General features: G+C 40.7%; 1 protein-coding gene across 5 annotated transcripts in view; it reads right to left on the reverse strand.

Annotated features, from left to right (window-relative positions):
- Positions 1-319: 319 nt before the first annotated feature.
- si:dkey-40c11.2 (drebrin-like protein) overlaps positions 320-22,669 on the reverse strand; it is a 45,807-nt gene continuing 23,457 nt past the window's right edge. For 2 of the 5 annotated variants that reach the window (XM_061817801.1, XM_061817806.1), the window contains exons 2-16: positions 18,473-18,528; positions 18,237-18,349; positions 16,885-16,959; positions 8,933-9,070; positions 8,364-8,441; positions 8,127-8,278; positions 7,953-8,007; positions 7,263-7,337; positions 7,075-7,183; positions 5,570-6,103; positions 3,830-4,261; positions 3,648-3,752; positions 3,434-3,561; positions 1,475-1,526; positions 320-1,358 (exon numbers count right to left, since the gene is read on the reverse strand). In XM_061817801.1, coding sequence (XP_061673785.1) covers positions 1,222-1,358; positions 1,475-1,526; positions 3,434-3,561; positions 3,648-3,752; positions 3,830-4,261; positions 5,570-6,103; positions 7,075-7,183; positions 7,263-7,337; positions 7,953-8,007; positions 8,127-8,278; positions 8,364-8,441; positions 8,933-9,070; positions 16,885-16,959; positions 18,237-18,349; positions 18,473-18,528 — 2,239 coding nt within the window. In that variant the 3' untranslated portion in view covers positions 320-1,221. Of the gene's footprint in view, positions 1,396-1,474; positions 1,527-1,548; positions 1,816-3,433; positions 3,562-3,647; positions 3,753-3,829; positions 4,262-5,569; positions 6,104-7,074; positions 7,184-7,262; positions 7,338-7,952; positions 8,008-8,126; positions 8,279-8,363; positions 8,442-8,932; positions 9,071-16,884; positions 16,960-18,236; positions 18,350-18,472; positions 18,529-22,669 lie in introns of those variants that run through there. The other 3 variants (XM_061817803.1, XM_061817802.1, XM_061817805.1) reach the window with 3 other exon arrangements.

Below are 22,669 nucleotides of genomic sequence, written 5' to 3' on the forward strand. Positions count from 1 at the left end.
TTAGCTACATTTTTCTTAATGTCATTTCTCTGTAATCATAAATTGTGCTTATTTAGTAATTTATTTACCTTCGTGTTATAGGTATGTTCCAATCTCAAATTTTAAATCCATTTCTAACAAAACTGTGATCTCAGTAATACATTACTGTGACTATACAGTATATAAAATATTTACAGTGTATTTGTTTTTATTTTTAGATATTTTAATGTATGGTATTTTATATTTATTTTTGTGCCTTATATGAAGTTTTCATGGTTTGAAACAGAAAAATATACACCTGTTATATTTGATATTAAAAACATTGAACAGGAAAGAGTGGGACAGGAACACTTTAATAAAATGTTTGTGGATGCTCTATTTTTGTAAGTCTGGAGTAAATACAAAGCAAATAACCAAAGAACATACAAAACACAACCAAAAAATTAAACATTAGTTGTTGCTATACATTTTTATATACAGTATATGATTATATTTCAACTGATTATAGAATGAAGATGTTTTCCTGTATATCTTCTGTGTTACACGGCTTAATTAAAATCCAGGGGGAACAAAAGAACTTAATCAAACGATGCAAGTATAGACATCCCCATGACAACAAAAAACAGCATTGTTTCAAAGATGGATACAGGCAAATGTGGAGGCTTTCAACCCTGCTGTTGTTTTCCGCAGCAGTTAATCAAGATATGAAAGGCTGTCAGTAACAAATATAGTGCTGTAAAATATCTCAGGAAAGTTGGGCATTTGATTATAAGTTGAAGTGTACGTACACGTACATCTTGATTATACACTGTAAAGTTAAGAGCAGTAATGTTTGAGTAATGAAAACCAGATGCTTATGATATGTTGAATTAAAACACACACACGCATACATACATACATAAAACACAATAATATTGTACAATCTTACAAGGAAAAGCAAGTTTGTGATCATTTGTAATTGTGATGTGATCCTGCCCACCAACATTCTTTGATGAAACATTCTGGTCCCCCGCCCACAAAAAAAAGGTCCTGACTGTTTTTTCTGAGAATATGAGGTTTTGTAAGCGGTAATGTGTAAAAATATTGTATAGATATTTTTTACAAACAACGGACATGAAAATACACACAATCTTCTTCACACTTTGACAAATCCAAAGATTTGGTGGGAAGACAGTGATTAAATTGCGAGGGATAACGGCGTCCCTGAGGGTGTGAACATGTGTGTGTGTGTGTGTGTGCATGCTATATGCGCTCCACATAATTGGCAGGGAACAAGCCTTGCCGGCCATCTTTGCTCCACCCCCTCCACCAAGCTTTATCCACCGTTTCCACGTCCCGGATGATGTCACCAGGTTCAAAAGAGATCTCAGAGTCGTCCTCTGTGGCAACCGCAAGATAATATACTGTGAAAACCCGCTAATCACACAGTCATTACGGTAAGTGGACACACTTTATGTGCACAGGAGAGGAGATTATCCCCGAAATGGCATTTTACCTGCTTGGTAGTCGTAGAGAGCTCTGACACACATTTGTTGCACCGCTAAAATCTTGAGTGGAGAGGAAAAAATGAAAAAAAGACATTGAAATAACTTTTAAAAATCAAGAACATTCACAGAACAAAGGGTGAATGGGATTTTACATATTCGCATAATTATAAAAGTCAAAGAACGAGCCTCACATTATGGAAACTGACAACATTGCTGGCTTTGTTTTTGTTTTTTGGGTGATGTCATAGGGGAAAAGTGTGACTGCCTGAGGAAGGCTGAAGGAACATCACAAATATGGTCCGACAGGTGGAAATGAAACCACAGGAGCTGGAGAAAACTCGGGATCTCACTGGCAAAATAATTGAAAGTCTCAGATTCACTCAGAGGAAATACAATAAAAAGAAAGAACAAGGAACAGATTTGAATTGGAGCTCAAAACAGAAAACTGAACAAACTCTTTCTACTAGGTCTTTGATTTGCAACGTGTGGCAAAAATTAATTAAATAATTATAAAGTGGCACATGACTAGGGGTAAGTGAAAGAATCACTTAAAATGTTTTAAACAGTGTATAATGTTACAGTGTATTAAACCTTTTCTTTAATCCAGTGCTGTAAGTGTATATGACTAAAAATCAGTTGTACAATATTTAACTTTATTACCACTGTTGTGTGTGTTTCTTTCGGCTTGTCCCTTTCGGGGTCGCCACAGCGTATCATCTCAGATGAACGCATATATATATTTGGCACAGTTTTTACACCGGATGCCCTTCCTGACGCAACCCTTCTCAGGGAGTGGAGGCCCCAGTGGGATACAAACCCACAACCCCTCGTTTACCAAACCAGTGGTCTAACCACTGAGCTACGAGGCCTCAACTTTATTACAACTGTTATAGGTTATTAATACACAGGTCACGTGGTCACTCTAGAAGAAGGCACGTGTAGGATCAGGACCGGCTTGATGGTAGAAACAGGGCTTGACTGACATGCCCAATTTAAAACAAAAAACAAAACAAAAAACTGAAGCAACACTAGCAAATAAAGTGTAACTATAGAAACAAACTTGCTCAACGTCCAACAGAAAGGCAACAGGACAGACAGAATTGTCACAAGAAAATATGAAACATATGCAAGGATGTCAAGGAGCATGTTAGTGGTTTTAGGTCCTTCTGAGAGAAATTAAAATTATAGTGTGACTTTATTCTTTGATGAAAAGTTCTTCCCCAAAGCACCCCATTGTTACCATAAGTGTTAAATATAAAATATGGATTTGCCTCCTCTCAAAGAACATATAGGTTGGTCTAACCTCTTCATTCACATTTTACTTGATGATTTATCGTCTCGTAGCACGGTTTGAAAAGAGCACTGCTGCCATCTAAGGGATATTTGTGGAACTTATCAAAAAGGATCAAGTTGCCCTTCCAACAATTTTGACAAGAGCATAGCTATTTTAAATCTACCTTATAATTGTTTCAACTTTTATTTGGATTACTTTCAATAGTTTGTGACATTAGAATAACTCTATACCACGCTTTTTTTCAGTTCACGATTGTTATTGTTTCATTTTCCACGAATGATTCTGATCAGGAGTGGCATGTTGTCTCCCAGCTCGCATGAATTTTCTGTGGATATTCCTGCTTTCACTCACATTCCAAAAACATGCATGTGACGGGGAACAATCCAAGGATTCATAAAATTGAACTTTGAGTCATAAATGTAGTTGGGCAAAGTACATTTTGGCATAATCCTGACTAAAACAACTGGATTTCATTCAAGTCCATGTTTGCAAGGAGAGTTGCCCTTTTGCTTTGATGTCTGATTATGACCAAAAAAAAAAAATATTGATGGTTGAATGTGAAATGTGTTCATTAAATTACTTGTTCACAGTTTAATCTCCCTAATTCCTATGAATGATTTTCTTTCCCTTTGCAACCCTTCTCATAATAAACTAAATGGGTAGGAATATATACCTCTTGTCGATTTTCTGACATCTCATTCTCTTCGCCAATGTCATCGCTCTCCGCAGCGTTGTGAAGTTCATAACACCCGCTCAGCTCTGGTGAGCTGATTTCAGCATCAGACGGGCTCAGAGATCTCCCTGAAGAACATCAGAGCAGGAATCAGTGGTAACATTTCAAGTAGAGGAAATGATGTTCTATGTACTGTATTGTAGTTTCAACAAACCAATGCCGTTCTCTTCTCCATTTGTGAAGCCATTGCTTGGCAGGACCACAGTCTCGAGCTTAATGGTCTGACAAATGCGGTCCTCGCCTGAAATTGAGGTTTGACCTTCATCTTTTTATTGCATCAAAATTTGTTTGGCATTCGAATACTGATGACGTTGTGACAAATAAAACCAGAAATACCTGTCAGCTTGGACTTTTCATCTTTTTCCGGAAGATCGCTAAGGCTCTGACGGTCGTCAAATTGGTCATTATGCTCCCTTTCTTCATTGACCTCCTTTTCATCGCCACACATGTCTTGAGTTGTTTCCTCTGGGGACGCAAGCTCGACTTCCTGCTCTGACTCTTCCTCCTGCACCATCTGCTCCTCCTTCACCTGCACCTGCTCCTCTGACTCAACCTGGACTTGTTCATTCATGGATGTAGAAGTTTGCGTCTGTACTTCAGGTTTCTCCTCTTCCTTCTCCTCTATGTTTACGTTCTCCTCATTCTCTCGCACATCTTCTTCCTCCTCTTCATTCACTGCCACATCCTCTTCCTCCTCCTCTACTTCTAGCAGTACAGCTTGTGCTTTGTAGCCAGTGTCAGTATGCACAAACAAGGATGTAGGAAAGTCTGATGTGTAAAAAAAAAAAAAAAAAGGTGATACAAAATTTTAACATTTAGATATACATAAAAGCCACGTATAACTTAATGTAAGATGGCATCAAAGTGTACAGTGTTATACTTTAAGGTAGAATAAGTTTTTCTTTTTATTGTGCCTGCCTTGTAGCAATAGGGTTAGGGTTAGGGTTAGAACTCTGATTCACTCTGTTGGCAGCGTTTACTGTCTGGAATGTTGTGGATTTGACTTTGGCACAAGCGTCCATGCAACTTCAGTCTTTAATTTTTGAAAAGGAAAAAAATAGGTGACATAATTCTTTACCAAATTCATGAGCACAAATAGTAGTTTGCTTTAGAAGCATTACTTGTTATTATGGTTTAGAACAGGGTGCTCAATGCGTCGATCGCGATGCAGTTTTGGGCAATTGATCGGAAAAAAAAAGAAAAAAAAACATCAACCAATGTTCCCTCTAAACTGCGCGCGTGCGCAATTGTGCACCAGTGATGCAGATATTCTCCAAAAAAAAAAAGAATCCAAAGCAAATTGAAAGTATAACATCCAGCTATTCAGTTTGTGGCATTTTGCAATGTGATTCAATGAGTGAGGGATGGCTGGTTGTTACAGCCAATGGCACAATTCACATATGTACTGTAAGAATTGAAAAGAAGAAGCCGCTGGCACACTGAACTTTCTCTAACAATACTGCTATGCCACACTCTTTTTCCTACTTTACCTTACGCACACACACACCCCCTCCTTAAGACGTACACTCATAATTACAAATGTTACAGTACTTATGCAGCCCATCAATGTGTTTTATAGTGACATCCACCACGCTGCTTTAGTTAGCAACACAGTCTGAGCATGCTGCTTATGTTTACTTTTGATATTAATGGAGAAAGTTAAAAAAGAAATGCTGTTGTTTTAAGATGCAATGATTGTCGCAGTATGTGAATAATCGAAGAAAAAGTGGTTAAACTGGACCAGAATTTCTTTTTTCCGAGTGAGAAAGGTCTGGTCTGAAGCCAAAGTAAAAAGTGCAGGATGAGATGGTGTGTCATTTTAAAATTTCACCTTGGCACAGGCTGATCCCGAATGAAGGCACAGATAATACAGTGCACAAAAAGCTAATTCTGTATTTTAAATATTGGAGGCAACATAACATGAACCTTAAAACGGTTTGGGAGCATCATCATCACCCCCCCTTCCCCATGGTCAGTAGCTCGCGAGAGGCTGGCTAGTTGAAAAGTAGATCTTGAGGTAAAAAAGTCTGGGCATCCCTGGTTTAAAAAGTATATTTTCACGAGTCGTTACCTTACCTGTGTTAAGTGGCGGTATCTCAGGTTGGGGAGATGATGGACGCTGTGGAGGTGGACCTTCATAGCAGAAAGTGGAGAACTCTGGTTCAGTTGGAGTATTTGGGGGTGAGGATGGCAGAACCCCGGGGAGCGACTCAGAAGGATTACTTGTTTCCGAGCCAAAGAATGAGGAAGCTTCCAGATTCATAGAGACTGGCGGTGCAGAAGGCTCTGTGGGTGATGGAGCTTTGGTCTCAACAACATGCTGCTGGCTAGCAGGGGACACGATAGGCACTGGGGCTGAAGTCGGAGGGGCACGATGGAGCGGGGACGTGGGCGGTGACGCATGTGGGACTTTGGTCCCGGTCGGAGAGAGGACAGGACAAAAAATGGGGCTTGCAGGAGGTGACCTGGCACTGATGGGGGATGGAGAAGCCCGGGAAAAGGGGGAGATGAGGGGAGAGTTGAGTGGGGAGGGTGGCGTGTTGTCCTGTGCTTTGGAGAAGATGAAAGCGGTGTCAGTCAGGCTGCGCTGGTATCGTCTGAATGGTTTGCCTGGGGGAAGCAGAAGTTCACATCATAACGAGGCAGTTTGGTATACAAAAAACAGAGAGGCGTCGACCACTTATGCCATATTTCCATTATCCACTCATCTTAATTCAGTTTGAAGTAGTTACCGCTGAAAAATGTGAAAACAATGGTGCATTGAATGTATCTGTCCAAATGGGACACGCTAACAAACAGCATCGTTAGGAGCATGAGGGACTTCTGTATGGTAGTAAACCAGGATAAGCTAAACTGTTACGGCGAAGACCATCATTTGGTGGACTTGACTGTTTTATTTGGTTCAAATTAAAATTTCAAGTATTACACGGGGTCCTCTTATGACGGAGTTCCTTTACTGCAACATTAATCCAATGAGTCACTCCTCACACACTTTCCAGAAGCAACAAGGAAAATATTTTAACACAGTACATTTAATTTATCCCTTTGTAAAATCTTGCCTCACATAAAGCTTTATTTTTCATCTATCTATCAATCAAGCTGTTTCTCAACGAAGGACAAAAACCTGCTCAACCACTCTCTGACGATCTACCAGAGGCAGCAGACTCCACACTTGAAATTTAGAACTGAAGAAGACCTTTGGGTTAAAAGTGAAACATCAACAAACAAGAGAAGCCGCCTCGATTCAACCTTTGAGGAGAACCATGACCTGGATGACTGAGAATCTACACAAACACGCTCTCTGTCTCGGCTGACCAGATGGCTGGATGTTAGCAGGCTAGGCTTACAACTATGGCAGTTATGTTGTTCTAAGCAAAAGAAGCAAATCATTATTGTGCTATAAAAATGTGTAATCTTGATAAATGATACTAAACATGCCTACTTCTACTACTACTACTTCTGCTGCTGTGTAAAAGTTGCTCATAGAAATGGAAAAATTGTAGACTCATGTCATAGGACCGTTTGCTCAACTAGACTTTTCAGTCAATGCATCTAATAGTCAATACTTGGTGTATACAAACCAGCACGGGAAGATCCAGGGCTGGTTGGACTTCGTGAGGACGATGATGACAGTTGCCTGAAGAACTCCCGAGGGTTCATGGACCGTTGGGACACCAACACTGCTGCCTCCTACAAATGCATAGCGGTCACCGACAGCCAACATGTACCATTTAATATGTTGCTGCTACATGATTCACTGTTGACTTACAGCAGCCTTCTCAATGGACTCGCTCCTTCTCAGATGAGCCCTCATGTCCTCCTCATGCTCTCTCTGCTGTTGCTCCTGACACATTTAAACAATTTGGTTGATGTGCAACTGATCCTCATTTTACACAAGTTCCACTACTACAGCGTGTTCCGACTTTTGGATTTTATCACTGGCATGAGTAAATGGCGAAGAAACACATGTAGATAGGTAGCATTACAATACTCACAAGCATATCTTCTTCTCTGTAAAGAATGACTACTATTACTGGATCTTACTGAGCAATTGTTACTGTCTCCATCTACTGTATATCTGTATTATACTGCCCACACACCAGATGGAACAGCACAATGTCCACTGAATTCAAGCACAGAAATTTTGGCAATCTTTTTCTTCTTCACCTTCTATGTAGTTGTTTAATTGCTGTATTTTCTTTTTTCTAAAGTACAATATTATCACGTGTGGGCATCCATGTGAGTGTGAATGAATATTTGTGTGCGCTACAATTGGGTGGTGACCAGTTCACGGTGTACCACGCCTCTCGCCTCAAGCCACCTGAGGTCCCAGCATACACACAACCTTAGTATCATGCCGCTTGTCCAAAGTCAGGTGGGATAGGTTCCCGCTCAACCTGCGACACTCATGAGGACGAGCGCTACAGAAAATGGATGGATGAGAAAACATGTCACTCACCCATCTAAATTTTTCCTTTCTCCGCAGCTCTTCCTCTTGTTCTGCCTGTTTTTGTCTGCAAGATGGTAAAACCGAGTGAAAAACAGCTGTACATTTCAAGTCACGTTTCGGCCACATAAGACAATGCACATCCACTCAGTGCTTGCACTCCGAGGAGAAGGGCCTTGTTTTTACCTTTGCTCTTCTATCATCTGTAGTTTCTCATTCATTTTTCGATCCCTCTCTTCTGATTCCTGCCGTTCCTTCAAAACACGTTCTCTTTCGAGCCGCCGTCTCTCATCAACAGCTCGTCTCCTCTCCTCTTCCTTCCTCAGTTCTTCTTCTCGCTGACAAAATGAAGAATACTGTGAGTACTGCTCATGTGACGATGCAGTAAGTAATACTATACAACAAAAGTCTTGATTAAAATACCTCTGCACGTGCCCAAAAGGAGTCTCTGTTGATAAGTCTCATCTCCATTGCAGCATTTGTCTTCCTGTAGTTTGTACCCTTGAGAGTAAAAATAACATTTTTAGATTAAACGTTATATTTACCTGCCGTGTCTTTAGGTACACTGCACCTGCACAACATAGTACAATACAAAACCTGTATCAAACAGTCTTCCTTTATAACAATTATGAAGGTCATTTGTGTGTGTGTTTCTTTCGGCTTGTCCCTTTCGGGGTTGCCACAGCGTGTCATCTCAGATGAACGCATATATATGTTTGGCACAATTTTTACGCCGGATGCCCTTCCTGACGCAACCCTTCTCAGGGAGTGGAGGCCCCAGTGGGATACGAACCCACAACCTCTGGTTTACCAAACCAGTGCTCTAACCACTGAGCTACGGGGCTATGAAGGTCATTTGTGATTCATAATAATGGTTGTAGTCCATTAAATTCATCAACGTTTTTCATGATATTCAACCGTCATACAAATGAGTTACAAAGTAAGACTCTGCCACCATCTAGTGGCCACGAGGAAGCTTGCCATGTACTCACAACTATGTCCTCCCTTTCTGAGAACCTAGCGCTCTTCTTGGTCCACTGAGGATGCGCTTGGGTCTTGCTGAGCTCAGCTCTTATTTTCTCCTCTGTCACATCATCTGCTTCGTGCGCACTGATGAATGTGTGCGCCTCCTGCATGTGAAAACGGAGGACAGCAATTAGGGTATAACAAACGTTAATTAAACGTTACATAGCATAGGTGTTCAGGGACAAAGACCATATTACCACAACAGAAGTGCATAAAAAGTGGCCTCTGGTGGTTTTCACTTGGATGGATCTGAAGGTATGCAAATTTGGAGCCAAACTGTTGTGCAACTAAGGATGGAATGACAGGGGAAAATAATAAAGTCTAACTTGGTTGCCAGTGTCAGGATGTGAATGTGTAGAGATAGAGGGAGCAATGGAAAAATATCAAAAACTCATATAAGGATTGCACTCTTATTTCTATATGTTGGGGTTTAAAAAACAGCAGATAACATCTGGCAAGATGTCTCAAAGTTTTTATACCAAGTACCATGTCCGTAAATTATCAGCTCTCCATATAACACCGTTATAACAACATTAAAACACAGTACTCTATCTTTAAAGGCTTAGCCTACAATCCAGAACTATTTTTTGTTAATTTTAATAAAAACCACAACAAGAGTAGATGACAGAATGCCAATTAAGCCTATAAGCTTCTGAAATACATTGTGATACACATTTTTTTCAACATCTAATGACTATCCTATACATTCTGCACTGGATTACATGAGGGTACTTTAAAATGATATGATAGAAATATCATATTTTACATCCAGGCAGGGGCATCCAGTATATGGACAGCGTAGGTCGGTTGAGCCATACAGAAAGACACGTGAAAGCATGCGAGATTGCAAGACCAACGCCGAACAAGCACTTAGCCGAAATCATAACAAAGCGACAAAGGCTTTTTAGTCATGTTGAATTCCAGCACTAGGGGTGTGCCAGAGATTGCGGATTACAGCTTTAACAAATAAAAAAGAAAAAAATGAGGCCGGGGTACAGTAATTTATTCCATTCATCCATACTTTTTTTTGAGTGGCTTATCCTCACAAGGATCACAGGAGTGCTGGAGCCTATCCCAGCCGTCTTAGAGCAGAAGGAAGGGTACACCCTGAACAGGTTGCCAGCCAATCGCAAGGCACATCGAGACAAACAGCCGCACTCACAATCCCACCTAGGGGCAATTTAGAGTGACCAATTAATGTTGCATGTTTTTGGGATGTGGGAGGAAAACGGGTTGCCCATAGAAAACCCACACAGGCACAGGGAGAACATGCAAACTCCACACAGGCGGGTCCAGGATTGAACCCGGGACCTCAGAACTGTGAGGCCAACATTTTCCAGCTAGGAATAGCAAATATATTGTACTTAAAATGTTAAATACAACTAAACTGCATCTATTATAGTGTACATGAAATTAAAGAAATAACTTTATTGGATTAAAGAAGTAGTACACCTGTAAAATCAGGTGTAGTTAGAACATTCACACTGCGCTTAAGTCCATAAAGTACAATAAAAGTTTCCTCTACTTCAGCAACAGTTGTACCCTGGGATTGAATAGTCGACTTTGCGTTGCACCATAAAAAAGCTGATGCACCACATTTTTAGAATCACTGGCTTAAAATAAGTCCAGGCTTCTTGATGGAGAAGACAATCACAGACACCTTTGAATCGGCAACAAAGGCACGATCAACATTTATCCCATAATGTCACATTTGAGCAGTGTATCACCCACACCATTCCTAACTGTACAATAAAGTAACATACCATATACGAAGAAGTCTGCGAGTGATAGCAGGAACTCATAAAAATTACTGTAAACAGTAAAATTACTGTTTCAAAGTCAAATGTTTCCCTCACAACGGCCACATCTGTGTTTGTATGACTCATTGGCGCAGGAGGTGAAAAAAAATTATTCAGCACATAAAGGTTTAACATGGGTGTTAAGACTCTAACGTGCACATAAATGCCCGTCGCATAGCCGCTTGACATATTTGACATAACAGAACAGACGTCTGCACCTCGAAGCTTTCGCTGCTCAGGAATGAATTTCACCTTGGTTTTACAGTCATGATAAGCACGGTGGAACTGCTTAAGTCGAAAGGCCCAGAGCTCTGAATTTTCACTTACTTAACCTAATCTGCATGTTCGACAACTTGTGAGAAAGATGGAATCCCCAGAAAAAAAAGTACGGGGAGAACATGTAACCTACACACAGGAAGGAAGGGCAGAGTTGAGATTGGAACCCAAACCTCAGAACTATAAATTGGGTGTACTAACCACTAGGTCAAAGTGATGACCAAGCCTATTTGCTGATTAGAAATATAATAATGATGAAATTAATCAGTCGTGGATACAAATTAAACATCATTCATGAAACAATAATAAGTTGGGGGTAGACTTCATTTTCTCCCTAAATATTGACAATAAAGACCCAGATTCAATAGTTTATTATTATTATTCATGTTACAAGCATGCTTCCAAGAACTGTCAGGTTTCTGAATACTTTTGACTACAGGTGTCAAACTCAAGGCTCGGAGGGCCAGATGCAGCCCGTTGCATGATTTTATATGGCCGGTGAAGGCAAATTATGCACATCAACTTCCATGATTTTTGTTCAAATCTGGACCAACATTTCAAATTGTCATATTGTAAATGATGATGCTGAGATATTGCAAGCATTTCTGTGTTACTAAACATCAGCAATACTTGAAAAACCCATTACCCTTCATTTCTGATTCCAAAACTAGTTTATAAATTTCATGTGTAAATATGATGATGCGGTTAAAGATTTTTATGGTTTTACAGTCATAAGCCCCTCTGAGGAAAACCATAACCACAATGTGGCCTGCAAAAAAAATGAGTTTAACAACCCTGCGACTCTAAATTTTCTATTAACCATGTGACTGATGTGTATGTGTTCTTAGCAAGGGTCCACTTCGGGGAGGTATAAGTATTAAAATGTACTTGTTTAAATTATGAAATATCCACATATATGGAAGCACTGGGGAGCAGTCAATGGCACATCTGCCTCACAGTTCTAAGGATTAAGGGTTCGTATATCAGCTTGGTACTTTCGGTTCCTCCCACGTTCAAAAAACATGCATGTTAGGTTATCTTAAAAATCTCAAATGTCCACAGGCGTTAATGTGACTGTGAATGGCTGTTTGACTTGTCTGTTCTGTGATTGGCTGGCAAGCAGTCCAAGGTGTACCCTGCCTCTTGCCCAAGACAAACACTATAGAAAATAGATGAATGGATATACAGTACATAGATACTCACTGATTACTTTTTATGACACTTGGATTTTCCTAATGGTAATATTTCCGCAAATATTTACCAAAGATCTTACTCTCAGTCACAGTTGTTTCTTGTCCTGTGAGCCACCACATGAAAACCTTCCAGGTAGTATAGCATGTCACGGACCAACTACCTACTGTAACTAAGAATTGGCAATAAAACAAGAGTTCTCCAATTAAAGCTCCAAACAAGCAATAAAGGACACTTAAGCTAAATACTAAAAGCGCTTCCGGCTTTATATTTGCTCCTTATTTACAATACATGAAGTTCTTTGTTAAGTAGAAAATCTCTCGTTCCACCTTATAAACCTGTGGCCTCGTGCCAGGCTGCTATAATGTGGGTAGAAATTAAGTCAAAGACAAAAGTTACAACAGCACTGCACTCATTTTCTGTTTCTTTAGCCTTTTTGTATCTACCTTCTCATCGTGTGGATTGCGTCTGTTATTTGAGTTGAAATGTGCAACAATGGCAACATCTGCACCCTATTCACATGTTAGCTTTGACTGCAGCAAAATATGGAACACACCCAGGACTCGCCTTGACACAACTCCCGCTTTGGCCAGCTGAGACACGCAGTATCCAAAGAAAGAAAAGAAAGATGGAAAGAAAGATAGAATTGAGATGGAATGAAGTGAAAACTACAGTTTGCTTGTAATTTTGAAAATTTTACAACTGCTTTTCTAGGTGAAAGGTTTTACTTTTAAGTGTAATTCATTTTAATTGATTATAAATTGCTCAAATAAGTACAGTTTCTTTTCTCATATTTAAGTACAGCGTTAATGTTTACAGTGCATAATACCACAGTAGGTTACAATAATAATAAATACACTGTCTAAAACGTCTGTCTTATTTTTGAAGAACACTTTGGCTAACTTTGTAAGAGATTGGAGAACCACGGATTTAGGGCAACAGGTCTGGAACTTTATACACCAAATACACTATTAAAACTACTTTGCTCTCCAAGTGCCGTCACAATGACCAACATTAAAATATAGTAATGTAGTAAGCCTAGGTATTGATTCAAAAAAAAAAAAAAGTCCTTTATAGGAATAAAACCAACGTGTTTATTTGTTTAAGCCACCTTAAACACTATTCACTTTGGACATTAATAATGCTTTTGAATGTAGGAAAATGAAAAAACTACGGAAATAATGGTTCAATTAAAATGTATAGCACACAAAAGTTAAATACTAATTTTAAAAAAATCATTTTCAACAAAAACAGATCTTTAAAGTTAAATTCAAATACACTGAAAAGTTTAATGAAACAGCGTACTTGTTAAAATGTACTGCGCAGGATTTTGTTTTAACTGGCTGTATGCATAGTTATGCACTCATATTCTCATGTTTGATTGTATTTGAAGTTTTGTATTTTGTTTGTATTGAATTCAGTGATTCTTGTGTACCACATGTGGTAGTTGTACCACACTTGGAGAATAAACCACTGGAGGAATACACTGCATGAAACGTCAGTATACTGTATTGCGTAAGACCTCAGAGCAGCGAATGGGAGCTCTTTTTTTTTGTATTGTTTTTTTTTTTGCTACATCAGCCTCAACAAAATATGTTGAGAGAAGAACATGAGAAAGAAATCAGAATATAGGCTGGAATGTTCGGATTAAGCGGTCTTGCATCCCAGATAGCGAGTTAGAATTTGCATTTTGCCAATCAAAAACACATAAAAAGCAGAACTACGAATCACAGGTTTACCACGGAGACTGTTGTGGTAAGTCAGCGGCTTACGCAGCGACCCAACGGTGGTTGTGACGACGACTGTGCCGTTAGCCGCGAGTGCTCTCGTGGAATGTCGCCGGACTGGTGTTGGCTTCGTCCGATACTCCACAGCCATGCTAGCATGTACCAAATAGACACGCTTAAGGTAAAATCATATGAAGGACATTTTCATAATTATTCTTTAACCAAACAAATAGTATATCCAAATACTCTATTGTTAAATAGAAATTTCTGTCGGAAAACCGAGCACTGAAATATTTGCTAACTGCAGACCTAAATTCCATTGTCATATTGCAATGGTTGAATAAAACCCTTGCTTCGGGTCACAGTGACCTGCAAAAAAATTGCTCCTCAATATTACAAAGTTGCTCTTTAGATGAAGAAATGACACCCAAAAATGCTCCTCAAAGAAAGTTTTTTTTATTTTGACAGGAAGATGGTTCAAACTACTTTTGTGACATGATCTTGTCAAAGGTTCTGCAGGGTTGAACTTCTTTTTACACTTGTATCGCAGGCCATGACAAATGTTATTTTGCAGCATTACCTGCACAGGTAACAAAGATTTTATGGTGGACAAATATTGACCCTAGTTTTGATTATACTGTATGTACTTCAATTACAGTGGTACCTCGGTTTTCGTACAAATCGGTTATCGAACAAAACTTTCAAGATTTATTTGCTTTGGTTTTGAACAAAAATTGGTATTCGAACAGCTAACCCACAACAATTTCTTATTGTGCTTTTGAAGCTTCTTCTTCTTCTTCTATTGGCTTATCCTGTTAGGGGTCGCCACAGTCTGTCATCTTTTTCCATCTAAGGCCTATCTCGTCCATCTTCCTCTCTAACACCCACTGTCCTCATGTCCTCCCTCACAACATCCATCAACCTTTTCTTTGGTCTTCCTCTCACTCTTTTGCCTGGCAGCTCCATCCTCAGCACCCTTCTACCAACAGACTCTCTCTCTCGCCACTGAACATGTCCAAACCATCGAAGTCTGCTCTCTCTAACCTTACCTCCAAAACATCCAACTTTGGCTGTCCCTCTAATAAACTCATTTCTAACACCTCCAGTTCTGCTTCCTGTTGTCTCTTCAGTGTCTCTAATCCGTACATCAAGGCCGGCCTCTCCACTGTTTTATAAACTTTGCCCTTCATCCTAGCAGACTCTTCTGTTATATAGAACACCAGAGACCTTCCGCCGACTGTTTCTTCACTTCCTTAACACACTCTCCATTGCTCTGTATTGTTGACCCCAAGTATTTGAAGTCGTCCACCCTCGCTATCTCTTCTCCCTGGAGCTTCAGTCTTCCTCCTCCGCCCCTCTCATTCACGCACATATATTCTGTTTTTCTCCAGTTAATCTTCATTGAGATACAAACGCTATCTACGCTAAATGGAATGACATCCATAATTAGGTAGAACTCCATCACCCTAACAAAGCAGAATGTTGCAGAGCACTGCAAAATTTCAATGACGTTATGAGCCACTTCAGTAAGGTGCTCAAAAGACGGCAGAAACAGTCCACATTAGATTATTTCTTTGTTAAAAAGGGGCGAGTCACCACCACCGAAGACATTTGAAACAGTTGTTTTGCATTATTTTTTTCTTTTGTTACATTAACCTTTCCTACAGTAGCAAGTTAAATTTTTTTGTACGTTACGTACTTTCTGTGCAAATAAAAAACAATTTGTCTGTTTTTTTTCCCCGTCATTATTACTTGTTTAAGGTTATTCTGCACTTTTGTTAATAAAAAAACATTTACAAGGTTGAGGGCCGAGTCGCTACAGATACGGTAATGCACTCCCAGCCTAGCATACTCTTCTACTAAAGCCTACATTTTAAGCCAAAAAATAAATATATTTCTTACATGGTTTGGTTATATAAAGTATTTAAACTAATACATGTGTTTCTACTAGGAAATAAAAAAAAAAAAGATTTAACAGAACAATTTTTCCGGCTTGGAACGCATTATTTCATTTTCCATTCACTGTAATGAGAAAAAAATGCTTCGGTTTTCAAATGTTTCACTTTTCAACCGGCCTTCTGGAACAGATTGTGGTTGAGAACCGAGGCGCCACTGTATTTCCTCTGGAGTTAAAAAAAAAAAATTAGGTTGACCATCACCCTGGAACAGAATTTGTGTATGCATTCATACTGATGTGTGGGAAAAGGTGAGAAGTTACAATTGGGAAAAAAAGAAAATGAGCGAAATATTGTATTGTACCACTCGCGCACAGACAAATATCCAAATGGACACACATATACGCACACGCTTGACACAAAAGAAGTTTGGGTAAACTCAGACAACGGTGGCTTACAATGGTCCAGACTTGACAAAAACAACAAACATTCCACAGAGTCGACTTGGTGATGCCTTTATATGGAAACTCATAAACCTAGGGGTCAGTTGCCCTTACTACTAAACAAACGCACAGATCGCAACAGACGGGAGATGCTATGCTATGGCAACTATCGGATGGGTCCCCTCTGATGCGCCTCCCCCGTGAGAGCGCTTCATCTCCTGTTCCCCTCCATCCTGTCGCCACTGGCCTTCTCAGTGAGGAGGAGAAACACTAAATCTTTTAACACCAAGGCTAGCCTAAATCTTCTCCTGGTATCAGTGCTGGCCACATACCACCAACACAGAAATAGGACAGGAAGCACAGTGAGCACAGGAAACTCACAAAACAATACCCAGTCTACATGAACGTGTAAATATAGAGTACAAAGCCTGAAGAAATGTCTCTCCCTGAAGTGAATTTGGGGAAAACCAGCACAGTTTGGTGCATCTACAAGCTTTTAAAAGCAAAAGAAAAGACAAAACCTCTAACTTCTGTTTGATGTTCACCTTCCACTGTTTAAAAATTAGAAACAATTTACTCTACTGAACCTTGAAGAAGTGTTTGATGGCTGGAATGTGTCCGGCACATTCTGTCCTTCGGTATTCTTCCACGTGTTCACCGACCTGCAAACAAAAGCAGGATACAAACACTCAAATACTGCCGCACTGGAGGAGGAGGAGGGATAACAGGAATGATCATGCTGTGACTTCACATCATAGACATGTGAAGGACATAAATAAGACCATTATAAAGATGGTAGATAATATCCTATATGACTTAACATTTACAGAAGTTATTAGGTATAGAATCATTTTCACATGATCTGAAATTAAAACAAAGTAAGAGGAGTCATTGTAGTTGTTTGAATGTTGAGAGATAACACTAATGCAAATGTGTGTACCAAAAACAATCCATTTTACATATGATAGCAGCTTTATCAGCCCAAATATCCATCCATCCATTTTCCGAGCCGCTTATCTTCACAACGGTCCCGGGAGTGTCACAGCCTATCCCAGCTACCATCGGGTCAGAGGCGAGGTACACCCTGAACTGGTTGCCAGCCAATTGTAGGGCACATAGACAAGAACGACAGTCGCACTCACAATCACACCTAAGGGCAATTTAGTCTCCAATCAATGCATATTTTCGGGGATGTGAGAGGAAACCAGAGTCCTCAGAGAAAACCCACACAGGCATGTGGAGAAGATGCAAATGCCAAACAGCTGGGGCTGCGATTTGAACCCTGAACCTCAGAACTGTGAAGCCAATGCTCTAACCAGTTGTTCCACCGTGTCGACAAAGAAAACTATGTTGCGTATTTAAAATGACAACATCCCCTTGGACGTTTGGTAGCTTTATGGTAACACACAATGCAAAATTCCATTGACAGGGTAACAAACGGTATCTACGTAACAATAATCAGACGTGTTCTGTTTATCTAAAAACCGAGCATTACAGCAGCTTACGAAATCGTTTTGTCATCTGTGTCATTAAGATTATTGTATAGTGCCCCACAGTGGCTAAAGTGTGAGCACAAGAAGGAGCACAACAGTTGGGATGAAATAATAGCATTTCCTTTAATGGGAAAATATGATTTGGAATGTTTTTTATGTTACGAGGGGGTTTGCGGAACAAATTAAACTCCTAAATCAAGGCATCAGCGTGAATGGAGATTTGCTGCCTTGTGCGAAACAGCCACATTTATAATAGCCAAATAAAGTGACCAAAATATTGGATCATCAGGATGACGTGGTACAATTCAATGAAAACCCCCTGATGGTTCTTCGATACAACACTCCATCCTGAGAAAACTTTTCTTTGTGTCAGTTTAACGCCACATCTCTATCTTAAAAAAAAAAAAAAAACGGATTGTGTGTATTTTTCTTTCTTTTTTTTTTACCCAGGCAATCATAGCAATGCGGGGGCCTCCTGTTTCTGCACTTCCCACTCTGCACAGTCCATATTGTGGCTTGGATGCATGGAACTTGCCGGCCAACTCTGCAACACCGCCCACTATCACAAAACAAAAAGGACATTTGTAACACACGCGGGCACAACATCTCTGAGGAGGCCAACGTTAAGCCGCTTCGGAATGCAAATTGTGCATTTCTGACATTTTGGATATGTCAAACTTACCTCCTGAGTCCGCTAGTTTGAGCTTGTTGGTGAGTCCTTCGTATACGAATAAAGCCCTGTTGACACACAGAAGTAGAAGAGGTCAGGATGCGTGACAAAACGTGCCAAACACATCCATTTTATTGACAGTGCGTCAAGCCGCGTATGAAGGCTTGAAAAATGAGCATCGTTCCAAAACGTGATCACCATCACATCCAACAATGAAGGGAACACATGTTTTCTCTATCATTGCATATTGGACGCAGACGTTTTTGCCAAACATGCATTTTTATGTAGCGTTGCAAAGTGTCTGCTAAATGCACTGACAAAAGAAGCTACTAAAAAAAATGTATTCCACACATTTTTGGCAGTGAGCACATATTCTCAGCAGATGTGCAACCATCTATTATTATCTTTGCTTTGATGCCAGCTAAAAGTGGCATATACCAGAACAGAGCAAAAGCAGGTTTTGACATTTTGGAGGTGAAAATGTGTTTGGACGGCACACTTCAGTCTGTCAAACTTCAGAAGAGGAAACACGCTGAGACTCAGAGATGAGACGCAACTAAGCATCAAAATGAATGAAAGCGAGTATAACCTTATCAGCAAGAAACGTAAAGCTCTCTCTCTATTATTTTCTGTCAGACATCACCAAGTTACATACCCGAGTGATCGGACAAGGACGCTTTCATCCAATCCTGACTTATTTGGGTAACCCTACAAGTTTAGCTTTCAAACTATGAACACAACGTCCCCTGTGAGTGTATGAATGTGCATTTAGCAGGTATCCCTCATGTTGAGAAACCATAAATCTCAATGCAACTCTGTAATTTTGGGGTGAACACTCATTGGAATGTGGGCGTCTGTGTGTCAGTAAATCCTCCCCTCTGACTCCGGAGGGACTGTCACGAACATCTGGAGGTGGATGGCGAGTGCATGAGGCCAGTAGCACCTATTCTGCCAGGTCAAAGGTGAAAGAGCTGTATGTGTGCGTGTAATTTTGGGTGTGCATACGCACGAGAAAGCTTTCTATTACCTATTCTGTCTCGTGAATTTACCGTGACAAGAACTGTAGTGATTCTTTGGTCGTGATTCTTTTGCATACCACTCATGGTGCATGTAGCTGTGTGTAACGTTGAATATCAGTGGGTTAGCAATTTAAGTTGGCTCCATTTTGGAAAAACGCTATTCTTGTCGATGTTTTTTTTTTTTTTTTTTTGTCCAAACCATTAATAAACTGCTACTACCAACCTAAAAGTTGAAAACTTGAAAGTCAACCGAAAAAAATTGCTTAAAATGTTCCTCAAAACAGGGCAGCACGGTAGCTCAGCTGGAAAGCCTTGGCCGTCTGAGGTCCCAGGTTCAATCCTGGACTCGCCTGTGTGGAGTTTGCATGTTCTCCCGGTGCCTGCGTGGGTTTCCTCCGGGGCCTCTGGTTTCCTCCCACATCCCAAAAACATGCAACATTAATTGGACACTCTAAATTGCCCCTTGGTGTGATTGTGAGTGCGGCTGTTTGTCTCCGTGTGCCCTGCGATTGGCTGGCAACGAGATCAGGGTGGACCCTGCCTGCCTAGGCTCCAGCACTCCCCGCGACCCTTATGAGGATAAGCAGCTAAGATATTGGATGGATGGATGTTCCTCAAAATTAAAACACACTAGGAAATCAAACCATTATCTTGATGTCAACCATCTCTCTACAACAATTTGAACATGAACGCTGCGCTTAAATGCAGAAAAATCATTTTAAAAAAGTACTTAAATGCTGATTGTCGAAGACAAAGAAGAGGAGGAAACCGGATCCAGCGTCAGAAGAAAAAGAGGAATGCACAGAGCCTACAACTGAGTGTAGGGACTTTGAATGTTGGGACTATGACAGGAAAAGCACAGGAGTTGGTTGACATGATGATTAGGAGAAAGGTTGATATTCTGTGCATCCAAGAGAGCAGGTGGAAAGGTAGTAAGGCTAGAAGTTTGGGAGCAGGGTTTAAATTATTCTACCACGGAGTAGATGGGAAGAGAAATGGAGTAGGGGTTATTTTAAAGGAAGAGCTGGCTAAGAATGTCTTGGAGGTGAAAAGAGTATCAGATCGAGTGATGAGACTAAAATTTGAAATTGAGGGTGTAATGTATAATGTGGTTAGCGGCTATGCACCACAGGTAGGATGTGACCTAGAGTTGAAAGAGAAATTCTGGAAGGAACTAGATGAAGTAGTTCTGAGCATCCCAGACAGCGAGAGAGTTGTGATTGGTGCAGATTGTAATGGACATATTGGTAAAGGAAACAGGGGCGATGAAGAAGTGATGGGTAAGTACGGCATCCAGGAAAGGAACTTTGAAGGGCAGATGGTGGTGGACTCTGCAAAAAAGATGGAGATGGCTGTAGTGAACACTTATTTCCAGAAGAGGGAGGAACATATAGTGACCTACAAGAGCGGAGGTAGAAGCACGCAGGCGGATTATATTTTGTGCAGACATAATCTGAAGGAGATTACTGACTGTAAAGTCGTGGTAGGGGAGAGTGTAGCTCGACAGCATAGGATGGTAGTATGTAGGATGATTCTGGTGGTGGGTAGGAAGATTAAGAAGACAAAGGTAGAGCAGAGAACCATGTGGTGGAAGCTGAGAAAGGAAGAATGTTGTGCAGCCTTCCGGAAAGAGGTGAGACAGGCTCTCGATGGACAACCGAAGCTCCCGCAAGACTGGACGACGACAGCCAAGGTGATCAGAGAGACAGGCAGGAGAGTACTTGGTGTGTCATCTGGTAGGAAAGGGGAGAAGGAGACTTGGTGGTGGAACCCCAAAATACAGGGAGTCATACAAGGAAAGAGATTAGCGAAGAAGAAGTGGGATACTGAGAGGACTGAGGAGAGGCGAAAGGAGTACATCGAGATGCGACGTAGGGCAAAGGTAGAGGTGGCAAAGGCTAAACAAGAGGCATATGAAGACATGTACACCAGGTTGGACACGAAAGAAGGAGAAAAGGATCTCTACAGGTTGGCCAGACAGAGGGATAGAGATGGGAAGGATGTGCAGAAGGTTAGGGTGATTAAGGATAGAGATGGAAATGTGTTGACTGGTGCCGGTAGTGTACTAAATAGATGGAAAGAATACTTTGAGAAGTTGATGAATGAAGAAAATGAGAGAGAAGGAAGAGTTGAAGAGGCAAGAGTGAAGGACCAGGAAGTGGAAATGATTACTAAGGGGGAAGTCAGAAAGGCACTACAAAGGATGAAAAATGGAAAGGCAGTTGGTCCTGATGACATACCGGTAGAGGTATGGAAGCAATTTGGAGAGATGGCTGTGGAGTTTTTGAACAACTTGTTCAATAGAATACTAGTGGGAGAGAGGATGCCAGAAGAATGGAGGAAAATTTTGCTAGTCCCCATTTTTAAGAACAAAGATGATGTTCAGAACTGTGGAAACTACAGAGGAATAAAGATGATGAGCCACGCAATGAAGTTATGGGAAAGAGTAGTAGAGGCTCGACTCAGGACAGAAGTAAGTATCTGCGAGCAACAGTATGGTTTCATGCCTAGAAAGAGTACCACAGATGCATTATTTGCCTTGAGGATGCTCGTGGAAAAGTACAGAGAAGGTCAGAAGGAGCTACATTGTGTCTTTGTGGATCTAGAGAAAGCCTATGACAGAGTACCAAGAGAGGAACTGTGGTACTGCATGCGTAAGTCTGGTGTGGCAGAGAAGTATGTTAAAATAGTACAGGACATGTATGATGGCAGCAGAACAATGTGTGTGCCTTAGGTGTGACAGAGGAATTTAAGGTGGAGGTGGGACTGCATCAGGGATCAGCTCTGAGCCCCTTCCTGTTTGCAGTGGTAATGGATAGGCTGACAGATGATGTTAGACTGGAATCCCCTTGGACCATGATGTTCGCAGATGATATTGTCATATGCAGTGAAAGCAGGGAGCACGCAGAGGAACAATTGGAAAGATGGAGACATGCACTGGAAAGGAGAGGAATGAAGATTAGCCGAAGTAAAACAGAATATATGTGCGTGAATGAGAAAAGTAGAGGGGGAAGAGTGAGGCTACAGGGAGAAGAGATAGCGAGGGTAGACTACTTCAAATACTTGGGGTCAACAATACAGAGCAATGGAGAGTGTGGTCAGGAAGTGAAGAAACGGGTCCAAGCAGGTTGGAACAGCTGGCGAAAGGTGTCTGGTGTGTTATGTGACAGAAGAGTGTCTGCTAGGATGA

This window comes from Syngnathoides biaculeatus, chromosome 4 (assembly GCF_019802595.1).
Source record: "Syngnathoides biaculeatus isolate LvHL_M chromosome 4, ASM1980259v1, whole genome shotgun sequence".
Taxonomy (NCBI): domain Eukaryota; kingdom Metazoa; phylum Chordata; class Actinopteri; order Syngnathiformes; family Syngnathidae; genus Syngnathoides; species Syngnathoides biaculeatus.